The sequence below is a fragment of the Poecilia latipinna genome, unplaced genomic scaffold (assembly GCF_001443285.1).
Source record: "Poecilia latipinna isolate Pla-1442-1.1 unplaced genomic scaffold, P_latipinna-1.0 Scaffold1506, whole genome shotgun sequence".
NCBI classification, from domain to species: Eukaryota; Metazoa; Chordata; class Actinopteri; order Cyprinodontiformes; family Poeciliidae; genus Poecilia; species Poecilia latipinna.
Genome location: NW_015114122.1, coordinates 37946 through 55732, shown reverse-complemented (window position 1 = coordinate 55732; position 17787 = coordinate 37946). Strand labels below are relative to the sequence as shown.

The 17787-nt window shown below is 37.4% G+C and overlaps 1 protein-coding gene across 1 annotated transcript; it reads left to right on the top strand.

Moving 5' to 3' along the window:
- Positions 1–15533: 15533 nt before the first annotated feature.
- LOC106963207 (cathepsin Z-like) lies at positions 15534–17319 on the top strand. The gene is made up of 6 exons (XM_015057992.1): positions 15534–15709; positions 16014–16177; positions 16434–16613; positions 16693–16843; positions 16920–17082; positions 17169–17319. The coding sequence occupies exons 1-6, from the start codon at positions 15582–15584 to the stop codon at positions 17292–17294; spliced, it is 912 nt and encodes a 303-aa protein (XP_014913478.1). The 5' UTR covers positions 15534–15581; the 3' UTR covers positions 17295–17319.
- Positions 17320–17787: the final 468 nt, after the last annotated feature.

Below are 17787 nucleotides of genomic sequence, written 5' to 3'. Positions count from 1 at the left end.
ACCTTGAGTCGGCTTACCCTGATTCATCATTTACAATTCAGCCCCTGTTCTCAGGTATTCTTTCCACATTACACCTTTTAGTTGATGTGAACCTCCAGACTGTAATAAATGACTAACCCGTCACAGAGATCAATTTGACCTTTGGGATGAGAAAGACGTATCCCAAATCCGTGACAGTGCAATGACAGATGCTTTTAAGCTTTCAATTCTGTTTTTTTTTTTTTTAATGATAGAGTTGCACACAAAAACAAGTCAATCTCAGTCAAAATTCATCACATTAACTTTAATTATTTTTTCTTAAATAAAAGTTCACAAAAAAATAAAAAATCTATATTTTATACACTAAATACCATTCCACAGAACCTAACACTGCAGTCATGCACACAAAGGGACAGACGGTAGCACTTGCTTTTCAATACCTTCATTGAAATAAATGACAGTCTCCTCAGCAGGCTGCACCCACTGCGCTTTTAGCTTGAGTGAGAGGGAGAGTAGCAGAGAGCAGGCAACGGATGATTAAAGCCTCACAAAAGGTTGGGAGACGTGACAACACGGCTGCAAGTCAATCAGCGAGCTGCAATATGATCACCAGGTTCCAGGTAATGTGCACAAGGTTAAGATGAAGGAGGAATGAGAGGGAGGAGCAGAGGAATAATAGGCTTATGTTGCTCAACATGGTGACGGTGACCCCTTAAAAGACCAGACAGAAAATGTTCTCCCCAAACATAAAAGGGTGTGTTTTTGTAGGGTAACACTGATGATCAAATAGTATTTTGGGATTCCCCATTTTTAGTGCTTAAGATGCAGAGCATGGAATAAGTAAATCTGCCTGTGTAAAAGATCTCAAGGTTTGGAGGGCTTTTATCAGTGGCAGGTGGTAGTTAGGATTTCAAAGCACAGGCTCTCTAAATTCCTCAGAAAATTTGTAAAGACAGGTGAACAAATAAACAAAAAGAATGTTCCAAGGGGACAAAGACCTCACCTGAATGGTAGGTAGACCTGTGGTGATGGAAAGATGAGCTCTGGAGAGGAATTTCTGAGCTGTCATGAAACATATGAAGGTGCAAAAGCAGCTCATTGTGTTGTCACAAGGGTATTTTGTCACTGAATCCAACATGGTGGTAAAACTGAATCCAAGTCACTATTTGCAATTCATGACCTGTGGATGCACGTGTGCGCAAAAGAACAGGAATGTGATTCTGAATATATGTATTCATACTTGTGTGCTGGTAAAACCATAAGAAATGTGTGTGCTTTGTCTCTTGCTCTTACTTCCACTCACCAACACCCTCCGTGCCCTCCCACCCCTCCCTGTCAGGAGTATGGGCCTCTGATTGGGGGCCAGCGGCTCAGTCGCCACAGAAACTGCACCAAAGCAAACAAAGAGGTGGACTAGAGCTTAGGGAGTACAAGGACACAAAGGGGCTACGGAGCACAGTGGAAGATTTCAGAGGGGACTCAGAGCTACAGCTACACAGCAAAGCCAGAATAAACACTGCTTGTTGTGCCTCTCATTAACAATGTGGCTTCTTAAAACTGGGCATTGGAATCTGTAAAAAGCCTGTTGTGCACAAGCCTGAGGAATTCAAATGAATGCCGTCGTCCTCCTCTCCTGGATTTGAAATCAAATTATTCACAAATGCAAATGACTTTGGTTGAGATGTGATTAGTTAAATTGAACAAATTTTTCAGGCAGTGCATAAATTAAATCAAGTCATTTCAGTTCATCTTAAGCCAATCTAACATTTTATCATACTGCACTGACTTTAATGCTGATTATTTCTGCTAAAGATCCATTAAAATACAATTAAGATGAGATGAGCCCCCATAACATGACAAACCAGTCAATACTGTTATAAAGATAAATGTCTAAAGACTTTTATTATTATAAATTAAGCTTCATCAAGAAAACGCATTGCTATTGCTTCAATAAAGATTTTTAATAAGCAAAGTAGTACTGGGTATGTCTTTTAAAACTCAAATAATGTTGACCAATGAGAAATAGAAGCTGAAACTGGAACAAAAAGGAAGTCAGTTGCCTGAAGAAGAGGATTACATTTTCTTTGGGGGCCTGTGGTTGCTCCTATCCTAAGGGACTCATTAAAAATGGCCTTGACATTAAGGGTCCACTCTCTTTCAACCTGTGTACAGCCATGATGCTGAGATCAAACAGAGTGCTATAGGTGAGGCCACTCTGAATGGCCTAAAGCTGGTCATTCATCCTTTAAAAAGACAGGAAATCAGGCTAAATGGAGGCCCAGCTCCTCCTCTGTCCTGCTAAAGACGCTTCAGAAGTTGCAGAGTTTTTGCAGTGAAGAATTTCAAGTGGTCATGGCCCTTTGATGGAGAGTCCAGAGCCAATAAAACCCAGGATTACTTGTGCCAAAGAAACACACCTGCACTTCATACATTGCCTGGCTCTTTTCCTAATCACTAACCCCAGGCAGGGCAATGAAATGCTTTTCCAACAAAGAAGGCTAAGCACAAAACAATTTTGTTTTCAAATATTTCTAGCATGTTTTCACTTGTCCAGAATGCATTTCTCAGTAAATTTTCTTGAGGTGGTCAAATTCCTCTTGGGAAACAAAAGCCTTTTGTTTGATTCTACAGTAGAAACACTTATTTCACTTCAGACTTACAATTCTTTTCAAAGAAACTCATTTTTGTAATTCAATTTTCTCTTAATCAGTAAAAGCAATTTAGACCTAAGATATAAAAACACCTGCACTTTTAAGAGAAAATGCTGTTATGGTGTTGAATGACAACAACGGCAATAAATGCAAATGCTGATGTCACTTGCGTTCATTGTGATTGTCATAAAGATTGCAAAGAAGTAAAACTCAAAGTAGGAAAAATAAAATCTAGGTAGATATTGAAATTCTTGTAAGGACTTGAAAATATTACATTAATATTTTGCTCGCTCTGTTGATGAAGACTAGAACAGGGACACTCGACTTCCAAGTGGCTCTTACCCTATGTGTATTCTTAAGGTCTTGTACTGATGGTCAGACTTTCTCCTTAATAGGTTTGTGCAGGAGAGCAAAACACATGGCTCCATCAATTATGGTAAGTTGTTCTGGTCCTGAAGAAGCAAAGAAAACAGTCAAGTTTCTCTAACGGTCCAGTCAAATCCAAGCCATAACGCCATAAATACCCTGATTAACGTTTTTAGCAAGCTTTATCTGTTATTTTACATCAAAAAGTGTCTGTAACCGTTTTTTTTTCCTGTTTGTTTTTATTTGAACTGAATTTAATCATATTTTGTTGGGTGGCATAAAACTGGTAATCCTACCAGTTTTATGCCACCCAACAATCCTTTTTTGGTAATCCTACCAGTTTTATGCCAGATGTAACAGTTTCCAGAAATTTTACTTTTGTTTTGTTAGTCAAAAAAATATTTTCCCAAAAGCTTTTGGCTCATTACAACTTTTTTTTTCTTTTTTTTTTTTTTTGAAGGAGGGGGGGGGGTGGGGGTCAAATATAAGATCCACCTTTATGTTATTTTTGGCCAACAGTGGTTTGGCCTTGAAACTCTCCCATGTATGCCAGTTTTGCCCTGTCTCTTTATTATTGTGGAGCCATGAACCCTGACCTCATCTGTTGTTCTGGATTATTTTGTGAACTACTGGATGTGTTATTGATGTAGGAAGTAATTTTGGTAGGTCAGCCACTCCTGGGAAAGTTCACCGCTATTCCATGTTGTCTCCATTTGTGAATAATGACTGACTGTGGTGGTCTGGAGTTCCAAACCATTATAAATGGCTTCATAACCCTTTCCAGACTGTGCCTTTGTTTCTCCTCTTGAGTTTCTTTAGATCAGGGCATGACGTCTTGCTTTTCAGATCTTTTAGCCTACTTCATGTAGCCAGACAAGTTCTATTTAAGGATTTTCTTTAAGCTACAGGTCAAATAGTAATCAGGCTTGGGTGGGGGTTAATTAGTTAATTTTAACTTTTTTTATATGAATGATTATGTTTTCATGTAAGGCATTTGGATGGTTTCATTAACATGAAAATTATATGTTGTATTTACTCTGATTAGCTTTTCTTATTTTTTTTAATGATCTACAATGTAGAATTACTATGTAAAAAAGTAAATGATAAAAATCTCTAAGAAGACAAACACCTCCATGGAACTAGAAGAGAAAATTAAAACAGCTTTTTATCCCACTCTAAAAGCCGAGTTTCTGTGTGAACAATTAGGCCTAGAGCCTCAAAATGAAGAGCAGCTGCACAGCCCTCTTTCTTCTGTTGGCCTTATACTCTCCATCAACCTTTGCCTCTAAGGTCCACAGCAGATACATGATTGATAACCATGGAGCTGGCTGGTTCTAATTTTAGCCCTTTTTCACTTGGAGACTCTCAAAGCAACAGGTAAATTGGACACAGAAGTCAGAGTTGATCCATGGTGTAAATAAGCCCTAATCAATTATTTTCCATTGGAGTATGAATAATATGCTTTTCACATAATGGTACATAGTCTATGAGACTGCAGGTACTGACTTTACTAATATTACAATTTTTTAATTTAAAATTTAATCCATTTAAATCATGACTGATCATGATTAGTTTATTTTAAGAATCACCTAAAGTTAGTCTTCTAAAGGACACATATTCACATTTAGCTACTATACATTTTTCTATAGTATTTACTATCTGAATTTTTGCACCCTTCAGTTTTCAGGACTCCCTGTGTGAGGATTTTAAGGACTAGAAAAGAAAAATATTTTTCTGTGTTCTCACACAGCCCCGAAGAACAATGAGGTAAAGTACTAGCTATCTGAAGAACAACCTGCCTTCAGGGTCTTTTTATTGACTGAATTTATATCCACTCATATGGAAGGTTGCAGTGATGCAACTATCAGTCAACTTTTATTTTGCAAACTTCAGCTTTAACTGTGTTTCCATCCTCTGTGTTTTGTTTAGGTTTGAAATAAATTGTTAACAGTTAAGTTAAAGTTTGCAGAGTTTCATGGGAGATGTTTCAACTTCAAATAAGTCAACTTTCATTCTGGATGCTTCTCACTTGGCTGTGAACTCTTCCAGCGTATGACCTGAGGGTCATGACTTGAAGACCCCGGCAGGAGTTGTCTTTAAAGCAAAAAAAAAAAAAAAAAAAAAAAAAAACCATAAATCACCCAATATGTCAGTATTCCTTATGCACCAAATAATACCTCTGTGCTTCAAAAAGTGTTTAGCAAAAATGCTTTTCTACAAGATAATTGCTGAAATGAAAGGCTAAATGGTCAAGGAAAGTATCAACCACTCCTGAGACAGCAGTAAAATAAGGATTTGTCACATTTGTATGGATGACAAATAAACCAAATTCTCTATAAATGTTGAATTTAATGTTATTTTTAACTAAAGTTCTCACTAGTTAACCAAACACATTGGGCAATACATAAGCTATTCAGGACACATGTTTGCTCCCTTTCTAAACTCTCTGCCAGTTCCAACATTTCAAAACTCTCCTCTATTTGAATAGCTAAAACTGAATAAAGTGGCACAAAAATTTCAATTCAGTTTTCATATTGACCTCATGAAACATCAGCCACAGCATCAATAAATGACACTCACTCAATAATGATTGGCACTCCTAATAGCATACAACATAATCTATTCAGCCTTTGAGGTTTTACTTTCTGCAATGAAAATCAATTGGAATGATTTTCTTTTCTTATGGACTGCATCTTTGTTTTTGGTCGTATTAAAACTTCTTGCACAGTGTGAAATGTGTAATTCAATATCTGCAGAGATAGCCTCAAATCACAAGTCGCGATTCAGGGCATAAAAGTTGATCTTTTTTATATTCAAACTAGACTTTTCTTTGTTCAAAGAGAGAAAAGCCAACTGGGTCATTTTAATTATTTGAATGTCATGGTGTTATCAGGCCAGCAATCTACTCTGTACATGTAGGTCAGGGTCCATTGTCCCTCCCATGTGTTTTTTTTTTTTTTTTTTAACCACAGCGTTTCCCTGACTGTCACTCATGATTAATCTCCTAATGTCCACATGCAAATTCTCAAAGCAGGCCTTCACAGTGTGACTGTACAGCTAATGGGTGCCAGAGGAGTCTTTTTAGCCATGACATGCATATGTATGAGCACGTGTATTCCATAGCAGCAGTTTCTTTTGATCACTGTGTGAAGATTGAGTGGGCTAAGATGAACGATAGTTCAAAGCGGGGGTACATCAGCGGCTGACCACCTGCCTTTCATTCAACATGGGGATAACAGATGGGAACAACAGACTGCAACACACCATTACCACCCTGTAAAGTCAGGATTCAGATGGCCTCATGTTTCATCAAATAAAGGCTTGCATAACCTTAATAAGACCGTTGCACATTCTGGCATTCACTAGGGTGGAAAGAAATGGGATTTGTTTACTTGTAATAAGCAACATTTTAAAGTCAGAACTCGCAGCTACATCTTATTTTCTTTTGATAAAAACAAGCACAGTTTGTTCATAGAAAAACAAATCTTGCTCATCTGTTCTGTCAGAGCATGCAGCTGAGATTGCAGAATCAAAGGGGTGGAGCCTGAAACTTTTCATATTCATCAAGCGTCAGGTATGAAATATTTTGGGGGTTTCTCCTACACCTAAAAATATTTGGCTGAACTTGTTACATGATTTCACATGCAGGCTGTTTAAATCTATCCAGCTCTTTAAAAACAGGTGTGATGGACAATGGAGGAAGACTTTGAGGTTCTGCACCCCTATAGACCACGTAGCGGTGGCCTCTGCTTCCAATTCTTCAGTACAGGAAAATATTGACTGGAAATCCCAAAAGTTTCTGTGGGTGTGTAGACGACACCAAAACCTATCTGCACAATACACAATCTGCATACAATTGTTTTTCATGACAAATGACATGAATAATGTTTTGAGAGTTGAATAACATCATGAGTGGAAAAAAATTGGTTAAAAACCACAAAATCTGAATGAATACACTTATTCTGTCATTTAAAAATATACAGATTACAAGACTAAAAGAACCGATGTAGATTATCAACTGAAAGGATCATCTTAAAGAGTTGAGAAATGTCCATAGTACACTTTCCCAGAGAAAATAATTCAGTTCTTCAGTGCGTAAACTGTTCTTTTGGAGATTTCTTGATTTTAAAAATAATTTAATAATTTTGTCATCTGTTGCCCACACAAAAAGGAATTACTACAGAGTCAATCATACGATGGAGAGTCAAGCATTAGAAGCAAGGAGAGGAGGATAAAAGAGAAGTAACAGCTAAGGAAGTGAAGATGACTTGGCAAAAGAGAATGATGGAAAATATTCAGACGTCTGTCAGAGCAGCAGTCACACTGTATGATTTATCTGGAAAAAATTAACACGGACTCAGATACATCTGTGGCTGTGAGTGTAAATATCAGCTGTCCGTGTCTTTGTTCTTGAGTGACTATAGACTAACTTAAGCTCCTGTCCAGAAATTGTCTTACAATCTTTTTACAATTACAGAGTTTGTCCCAGAATGTTTATAATTACAATCTGAATCCACCTAAAATAGAAACTACAAATACACTATTGTCTTGTTCTATTTGTATTTTTCCTTCTGAGGTGTTCTCCTGAGGTAGATCATACGTAGTTTGAAAATAAAAACTTTATATAAAAATCATATTTTAATAAATAAAGCAACTAGATTCAGAACACATTTGCTATGCTTCTGTACTCGTCTTCAAAACCCAAATATGCTGGCGTCTTCCTGGGGACTCTGGGACGCATCTGGTGCCGCTGCGCGCCTCCCATGGTATTTAGTAAATTGTAGCAATGAAGAAATCTTTCTATTAGAACTAGGAAATTGCTTCTGTCAAGACCACTCAACAGGGGGAGATAGCTCTTGCTTGAATTGGATCTCAGCTTAAAAAAAGAAGTAATCTAATGTGACATCTTGATAACATCTATCATGAAAGAAAAGAAAAATTCTGTTCTGGTGCCAGAGGGCTTTTGGTTTTAAATTTCCTTTCAGATGGTAGATGTGACACTAATGCTGTATATTTAAAGCAGCTGAACTACTTTTATGAGGTTCCACTGTTCCCCCATCAAAAAGGAAGATTGCCTCAATCGTAGCTGATGGTAATTCTGATTCACAAAATAAAAATCAAAGCTTGCTCAGCTGCATCGTTTCAGTGAATAAAAACCTTATTATCGCAGTTCTGCGGATGTAGCCTGCATATGGTCCAATTAGCCTTTCAGAGTGTTTAATAAGCACAATCAATGTGCAGGGAGAAGTCAAACTGTGCTGAAGGAACTGCAATTTACTCAGTGGGCTACCCTTCACATATGGGGCAAAAAAGGAGGAGGGGAAGACCTTTGTGGAAAACACAGTCATTCCTTTTTGTAGCATTTTTAATGGTCAATGCCTTCTGATCAAAAGGTGTCTGCAGGATAAAGAAATTCTGTAGGATTAGACTACTGTGTTTGTGATCCAAGCAGCCAAACAAATGCAACCTTATGGTGCCAGAACAACTATACATTTACTGCACAGAAAGAGGCACTTCAGTTGAAGGATTAGTGAGAATCAATTATTGAGGCGGACCACCATTTTCAGTCTCTGCTTCTTAAGATGCTTAACAATAACATCATCACAGAAGGGGGACTGATGGCACCTTGGGCAAAATACCAGCAGCAAAAAAACAAAAGGTATGGTTAAACTCCTGGCGTCCAATTTCTTTGCCTCAGGCTTAAGTTTTTAGTCTTCAGTGGGTTAAATGATGACACTGTGGATAAATAACACAGACTTGGACATGCTAGAACTGAAGTTAACAATGCACTGGTTTCATGTGGGCCAAGTGACCTTCTGTTCCCAACAGGTTCAATTCTGCAGAACAGCACAGTCAAATGAACATCCCAGACAGTAACATGCAGGTTTGAATATGAGGCAATTTATCTCATCTTCTCTGGCATCTTTGCATTTAGCTAAATAATAACATATAAAATAAACATGTAGCTCTAATTTTGACGTGTAGACAAGATAAGTACTTTAAAACAGCTCAATCCCACTTTGAGAGATGGATGTAAAAGCAACCCTGGCACATAAAAATGTTACAAGAGGAACACATCATGCTGGCAAAAGGTTTAGGTGTGGAGAGCTTTTGATATTTTTCATGACCATCTGCTAGAGGTTTATATTAAGTGCTAGACAGCTGTGTTTCCCAGTGCTGTTTGTTGTTGGAAGGGGGCAGGGGCAGACAAGGACAGGTGTCAATGGAGCAGACAGGGCCATCAGGTGAAGAACAAACAGGACATGAACAGGTCTGCTGATGTTTCTGTCACATCACTGATCCTTTAAGCCAGTTGAACTATTTTATAATTCAGATCTTTTGAGTTTTACCTGCATTGTATTTGCACAAACCTTTTATAAATTTAAATAACTTCATACTGAGGAAATTTCCAGAGCTGTTTATCAGCACAAAGACGTTAAAGATTTTAATTGAAAGAGCTCCACCTTCATAAAGCACCCAACAGCTCAACGTCAGCCATCAGGGACTTGCCACAAAGTGACATACAGGAAGGTCATGGAGATCAAGTTTTGCATGGATGCATTCATCATACGTCAAGTCATTCCTAAGACCAGAACAGCACAGTTAAACCTCACCAGTAAACTTCTGATCAGTTACTTGTGACAGAACTTTTTTTTTTTCAGCACAACACTCTATTCACACAATAAGTCCTCAAAAAGTTGGTATAATCATTTATTATGATACAGTTTCTTCAATTTATTTATTTTAAACTGAAAGACAACATCTTTGAAATTAATTATCCTTCACCCTGCTGCAGCATCAACCCTAAGCAACCTTCATATTGTGTTCACTTGACACTGTATCAATTTTCTGTTTAAACAAGAAGTGCAAAAACAATTCTGCAAGTTGCAGAAACATATTTTGCAACCAAAAATAGTCTCTATGTTGTACAAGGGTGTCCAGAAGTCAGATCTGGAATTTGGTCTATTAAAGATCCAAAAACATAACAATGTAATGTAAGTATTTTAGTAGTTAATCTTATGGTCCACCTACATTAAAAGGTTTGATTGAGAGATTGGAGAAAATTAAACAATGTTCATTCAGATATGGTCACTTGGTGCATGAGTACAAATGGTTTCTCTCCGCCTGCTGTGCTCTATAAAACTAGACCATGCACACATTGATTTCCCTTAGCAGCATGGGTGAAAAAAAGAAAATGTTTAAATGTAAACAAACCCATGAACCTATCAATACACACACAAAGCCCTGAGGAGTGTGGAATGACTAATAAACCAAACAAGAGTGAAGGAGATGGAAGAAAAAGCTCCACTGACAGGATCTCAAACTGAAATCCACAGGGAAGCGTCATATTGCAGCTATGACTATTTGATGGGTAAATGCAGAGCAGAAGCATCAGATCAAATGGAAAAGCATATGGAGATTTCAAGAACCTTTATCACAGGAGAAATATCATTTTGAATCAGCACCAGTAACAATTTTTAACCAAGATCATTTATATATTTTGTCAGAAACGTATTTTCACTTCTCGTTAAACTGTAATGTTACGGATGTTGCACTAACCATTGTCTTTTTTGTTTTGTTTTGTTTTTTTGTTTTTGACATTGTAAGGTAGTGTTTGTCACAGACATCAGCAGATATTTTTAATTCTTTGCAGGACAGCTTTGTTCAAAACATATGCGACTAAATGCTTACAGCTACAGGCCTAATAACTCTTGTTTTGCTTCTTCTGAAAATGTTTTTATGTCGAGTAGTTTGCTAAAATGCTAAGCTAAAGTTGGCACTTTTACTCTAAATTATGAAATGACTCACTGACAGTTTGGCCCTTAAAGTATTTCAGTGCTCGTCTAATTCATGTGCCCCCCCAAAAACAAAAGATTCTGGCTTCATAATGCTTTCTTAGAATGAGGTCCTATTCTCATGAATGGAAAAAAAAATAAATAAATCAGAGCATGGTGGGCAGAGCAGGTCACCGACTCAGACAGTAAAGTCTAGCAACTGCCAATGCAATCTCTCGTTGCAAAACAATGCACTCAGACTCTGATCCTGTACTTTGCATCTTTCAAGTTCTAGTTTAGCCCACTTCACCTTTTCTTCTAAATGATAAAAACACATCCAAACTGTATATTTGTTTAAATCAGCAGGTAAATGTTGCACACACAACATATGAAAGAAAATATAGTTCTCCAAGTTATTTAACAATTGTTGTAGTTTTGACTCAAGCAGAAAAAATAGGGGATTGCAAAATTATTTCAATTTATGCTTCAAAGCAGGTCTCTGACCTTTTTCTGATTTTTACTAAACTCAAAGCATGTGTTAAAGAACATGCTTTTTGATATTTTCACTTTCTTATAATATTAATTTTTGTAATCTAAATGATTTTGATAAAATAAGTATACTCTTATTTCTTGGTTGATTATCAAGGGAAAGTTGGCTGACAGTTCAGAAAAAGAATTAGAACCAGTTTTACTGCAGCATCACTGACAGAGTTTTTAACCAGATGAGAAATAAAAACAGCAACATAATGAACTCATTAAATTAACATGAGCTTTAATCATCTCATAATTCTTCATAAATTGTAATTTTGTTCAAAAACCTTGTCCCTGTTTTATTTTATCAACCTGAGTGACAAATATGATGTTAATAATGCAGAAAGAGTCTTTATCTTTTAATTTCTGGATGACATCAATGAGATTTAAATTCTGTTCTCAGAACTATTGCCTTCTATTTTCTAATACAAAGTCTTTTAAAAGCCATTTATGGAAAATAAAAATGTGCTGAACAAGTGTATCTCCTCATCTCTTTTAACATCAGTTCAGCCAATCAAATGTGAAATAGCTTTGTGAGTTTTAGGAACACCCCACAGTGAACTTTGATTCTGAGGGATTTGGTTGTGGCGGACAGGTAATTCCCCCTGGAACAGGAGCTTAATGCCGTCCTCCCCCCAAACCCTTTTGAAATTTCCTCAGCTGGAAAATGTGTCTGCTTTTGAGAGGACAAGAGATCCGCGCTAGAAATAATGACCAAGACATTCAATTTCAGGTCCTAAAATCTTACCTTTTGTCAGTCAAGTGGTGAAACATTCTGCAATAATTTCAGGATTAACCAGATAGTTTTAAAACAAACAAACCATGTCGCTGTTTGAGACAATGTCACCTTGAAGTAGATTATTATTCCCTGTTTCAACAGAATTTCTCCCTTTTGTCCTTTTATAATTTGAATGCTCAAATGATGAAATCAGCTGTAAAGTGTGAGTTTTTTTCTGCACATGGCTCCAGAAATTTACATTTCTGTCACTTGTCAGTGAGGTCTGTCTCAACTGATCAGACTGTTTGGCAATATTTGACCTTTTTGTGAAGCTTCTGTAAAACATAAAGTCAACACTGTATTTATTCAAACATTTCCAAACAATCACAGTCATGGATATATTAGATTAAAAACACTGGCATGGATTTTGTATTATAATTTCAACAGCATTATTTTGATATATTGGTCGTTTGTTTAAATTAATAAAATATTTGCTGCCAGCAGGAATTAAAATACTTGCTTCAAATTAAATAAATAACTAGACTTATAGTAAGTGCTCTGTAGTAGCCTATTAATCTTTAGAACAACAACAAAAAATTCAATCATTGGACATTTGTAGAAAATTAAAAAACATGGTTGTCTGTATGTTACCAATTATAATCCAAGGTTGCTGAATTACTCTCACAGTTAGAACAACAGGGTTAACAAATCTCATAATGTATTGCAAAGTATCCCTGTTCAGTGTAGAATAATCCAGATAACAGAACACAACATTGCCTGCCCACACTCCAGCAATATCCATGCAACCAGCTGAAAACTTATCCACCTTATGTCACAGATGTGCCCTGAGCAAAGAGCCAGTCTGCCAGATATTCTCTGTACATGGAATAATATTAAAACACAAATCAGAAATTATTTAGACTTAGCACACCACTAAGTTGATGAATTTTATTGCCACCCACATAAAACAGATTCAAAATGCATAAAAGCTTTAACTAGCTGCTCTTTTTATTCAACTGCCCAGTTATTTGACATTTGACAGGTAAGTATAGAATACATGGGAGTGAAGTATCATCTTGAGAAAAAGCCAGTGAAAGACAACTGACCTCTAAGTTCTGCACAGATCAGTGAACACGTGTGTTATGCATCCCCCACTGACACTGACACAACAGTTCAGCCGTCTGCACACACACTCAGACATCTGCAGAACTCCATCACCTACCTTACAAACTCACTGATGATGTTGACATTAATGAGAAAAGAGACGCGCTCATCAAGGCAACCAACGATGCTAGTCACTGAGATATGATTCTGATGCCACTGTAACAAGCTGTCAAGTCAGTGAATAAATCATAAATTCTCACAGATCTGACTTTTCTTTTAATATGTGCATAAATGTGGAGCGTTTTCTGACTTAAGATTAGCAGGGAAAAAGAAAACCAACTAAGGTTCTTCCCCATTGACTCTCATGCAGGAAATTTAAATCCTCATATTACTTCAAATGCCATGAGAGCAGATTTATGCAAAGTCAGAAAGATGGGATAAATTTATATCCACCTCAATTAGAATATCAACAAATTTACATTATTTCTGTCACTCAATTTAAAAAATGAAACTCTGTTTAATAACATGCTGTGTGTACCATTTATAACAGTTGTAATTTTATTTATTATGTCTTACAGTCAATAAAAACTTAAAGACTGCTGACTCAGTTCATTGGCTGGCAGTCAGTGACACCTACTATATTGAGGGCAAGACATTAAAAGGTCACTGCTAAAGAAGCTGGTTGTTCTCAAAGTGCTGTATCCAAGAATATTAATGGAAGGTTGAGTGAAAGGAAAAATGTAGTAAAAACGACTCACAAGTGGTAGAGACAACCCATTCAAAGGTTTGGGTTAATTTATGAGTTAAAGCTGGAGCTTCAAGTGTCATCCGAGGGAGGTTTCCACGACGCATTAAGGAGAAAAAGTTCTTGACTGGTGTTCACTGGTCCAACTAGTTTTCAATAGTTTCAAGCCAGAGTACTCAATCTCAATAGATGGAAACACTTAAAGTAGATTACTGTGTTTATATGGAGGCTACAAAGAAGTTTCACTTTCAGAACCTATTTACTGAGATAAATCTGTGCATAAATTACTGCCAGTATTTTTTGGGGGGTTTTATATGCTTTTCCTAAAATCAGCAGACTGTTAGGATGGATTATTCTCTCCTTGAGCAAGTACAAGTAAGCACCTAATAAGCACCTTGGCTGCCTGTTATCCTGCTCTAGGAACTGGTCAGATAGAAGCATAAAAAGGTCTGAAAATAAGTGCAATGCCTGGAATCACATAACTAAAATTGTTGTCAAAACATTTAAGCACATAGCAGGAAAATCACCCACCAGCCAGATGTACAGAAAATCAATGCAAGTTGGAAGCTAATCTACATTCACTATGGACAAATTTGGGGTTCACTGAATTATTCCTGAACATCAATATTTTGCTTAATAACTAATTATTTCAAAGGGAAAACAGTATAATCACAGGTTTTCAGTGCACATAAAGAAAACTCACACACCAGTGCACAAAAAGAAATAGACATTTAAAATATAGTAATTGGAAATAGAATGCTAAATTTAATAAAGTTCCTTTTTGAATTTCATGTTTTAGTTTCTAGCTCCCTGACAACCCGGAAATTCAGTTAACATTCTCCAGCCGATTGCAAATCTGCACTCTGGTTTCCTTTCCATATCTAAATATTAATAGTCTCCATTACATGAAAATGACTTTCATCTCCGTCTCACATGGAGGGATTAGATTTTAATCAAGGCATTAAATATGACTTTCTATTCCTGCAGATGGGGAAAGATGGCAGGCAGTCAATTAGTATCACGCTCTGTTTGCGGTCTCACAGTGAAGCCTGATAAAGTCTTTGTTGTCACTGAGATGCAGTTAGAGCATAAACAAAACACAAATGAGGCAACATAATGATGGGATTCTGTCAACAATCAGTGTGCTGCTATAAATGTGAAAATATCTTCATTTTTAGGCTGAAACTGCTTATGCTATTCAACTCACACATCTAATGATTTTGACTGCTGACATCATCAGCTCTGATCTCAATCACAGCTGGTGCTGTGCATCAATATTTGCAAAATTAGGCTAAATTGGAATAACTTTTCTCCACTTTTGAATCAATCACCATTAAAATAAAACTCTGTGAGACACTTTGGTCCACAAAGTAAGTAGTTCTAGTCTCTGAAACTAAGTTAGTGACAACTGTGTAATATTTACAACACTTTTCTGCTTACCTTCAATTATTCTGTTCATTTATCCATTTCATCTGATTCTGGGTGTAGTTCCAGGTTGAGAAGTCAAGTCCATCTCTTACTGACAAATAAAATAAAAAAAAAAAAAGATCTGATAGTTAGAGCCTACCAGGTTCACCACCACCTGGACACGCCCAGCAGCACTTTAAGGTGCTCACATGTGCGCTCAATAAAGCCTGATTGCCTCCAACAGGTTTTGTCTGATTAGAAGAATATTTACTCCCCACCAGCAGTGTGAAGGTATTTCTCTGAAGATGAAGCTGTGTCAACTAGAAGGTCTGATTTTTGTGCTCATCATACATGCTGCCACAGCACAGCAGAGCTTCAGCAGCAAGTTTAGCTGCTACAAACCTCAGCCTAGAAAACCAAACTATGGAGCCAAGTAAGTTTTTTTTTTTTTTTTTTCCTCCTTCTCTCCATAGTTGTATGTCCTCTAAAGGTGCAGTTAAAGTGGCTTAAATACAAGAGTAAATAAGGTACTTTAAAACTGTAGTGCAAGGGAATGAAGGCATGATGGATTATGTCATGGTCTAAGCTTGTCATGTTGTACCTTGGATTTATTTAATGACTCTGGGCCATGGTGGTTTAACTGATTAAACTGATTTAAATGCTTTTTCTGTAGTTGTGAAGGGAATGACTGTCAGTCTGAGGTGGATCTGTTGGTGACGTTGCCTTGTCTTCCATAGAACTGCATCTCGTCCTCATGAACTCCTGAACCTTGCTCACCTGCCCAAGTCCTGGGACTGGAGGAATGTGAACGGCATTAATTATGCCAGTGCCACCCGTAACCAACACATCCCTCAGTTCTGTGGCTCCTGCTGGGCACATGGTAGCACCAGTGCTATGGCAGGTAAATGGTACCAGTTTGTGGTGTTGACTGTCTTTTAGGTTTTTAATGTACATTAAAAATATGCCAATATAGCTAAATTAAACTTTCCAGGAACACAAAATGGCTGCTATTAAAGCTATTGTGGTTACGGCTTGAAGAAATGATTTTAATTTGAAAAAATGCAATGATAGGAGGGGGGGGGGGGCTTTTAAATGGGGATGTGGGAGCTAAAGTATCTGGATGACTTGCCTTTGCATTTCAATTTCACTTCCTGTAGATCGTATCAATATTAAGCGTGGAGGGGCATGGCCATCTGCTTTTCTGTCAGTCCAACATGTAATTGACTGTGCTGACTCTGGTACCTGTCATGGAGGAGATCATGCAGGTGTATGGGAGTATGCCCACAACTATGGGATTCCTGACGAGACCTGTAATAACTACCAGGCTGTTGACCAAGGTAAGAACTAAAGCCTCACCAGTTCCTATTTGAATAAAATGTGCCTTTGTAGTTGGAATTTATTTATTTTTTTTCCTAGCCTGCAAGCCATTCAATGCCTGTGGCACTTGTACAAATTTCGGGGAGTGCAGTATTGTCCAGAACTACACATTATGGAAAGTGGGGGACTTTGGTGCTGTGAGTGGAAGGGAAGAGATGATGGCAGAAATCTATGCTGGAGGACCAATCAGGTATAAGTTGAATAAAATGAAGACTCTAACGTTTTTAGAACGCTTAAGTTGAACGTGTGCACATGTCTGTCTTCAGCTGTGGAATCATGGCCACTCAGAAACTTCACCAGTATACTGGCGGCTTGTACTCGGAGTATGTCCAGTTTCCTGTGATTAACCACGTTGTGTCAGTAGCAGGCTGGGGTGTGGAAAATGGCACTGAATATTGGATTGTTCGCAACTCTTGGGGAGAACCTTGGGTGCGTCAAGCTACTAGTTTGTTTGCTAGATTTAAACTAAAGTTTTGTTGAACATGGTTGCAAGTAAACAACTTTTTTTCTTTCAGGGTGAGAAAGGTTGGCTCAGGCTCGTGACCAGTGCCTACAAAGACGGAAGTGGAAACCTGTATAACCTTGCTTTGGAAGAAGACTGCATAGTTGGAGATATGATCATCCCCTTAACTTATCAATAAAAGTTGTGGATATTTAAGAACTGAAGATTGGACTGATGCAAGATTAATCACTTAAGAATTGTAAATGACTAATCTCTTGAATGTAACGTGAGCATTCTGATTTCTACTGGGTTGCCCAACTACAGTCCTTAGCATCTCTTGTCCTGCAAATTTAGAGGCACACCAGAAGCAAATGACTGAAATCCCAAATTTTTTGCACAATCCTGTTGAGGCATTGATGTAGTTTTTTTTTTTTTTTTTTTCCCCCATCCCCAGTTAATCCTGGAGTGTTTCAACTGCAGCTAGTTGGTGAGACAACAATGCAGACACGCTCCCCTTGAGGTAATTTGAAGTGGCAAATTGACCAAAAATGCAGACCTTTGATTGGCAGAAAATGCAAACATGAATGTAAAGTCCCACTAGGAGCCCTAGAAAGAATTTGAAACCTAGATTTTACTTTGAGACAAATGTCTTGGACTTCAAAATGGAATTTTGTCAGAAATGACTTGCTGAA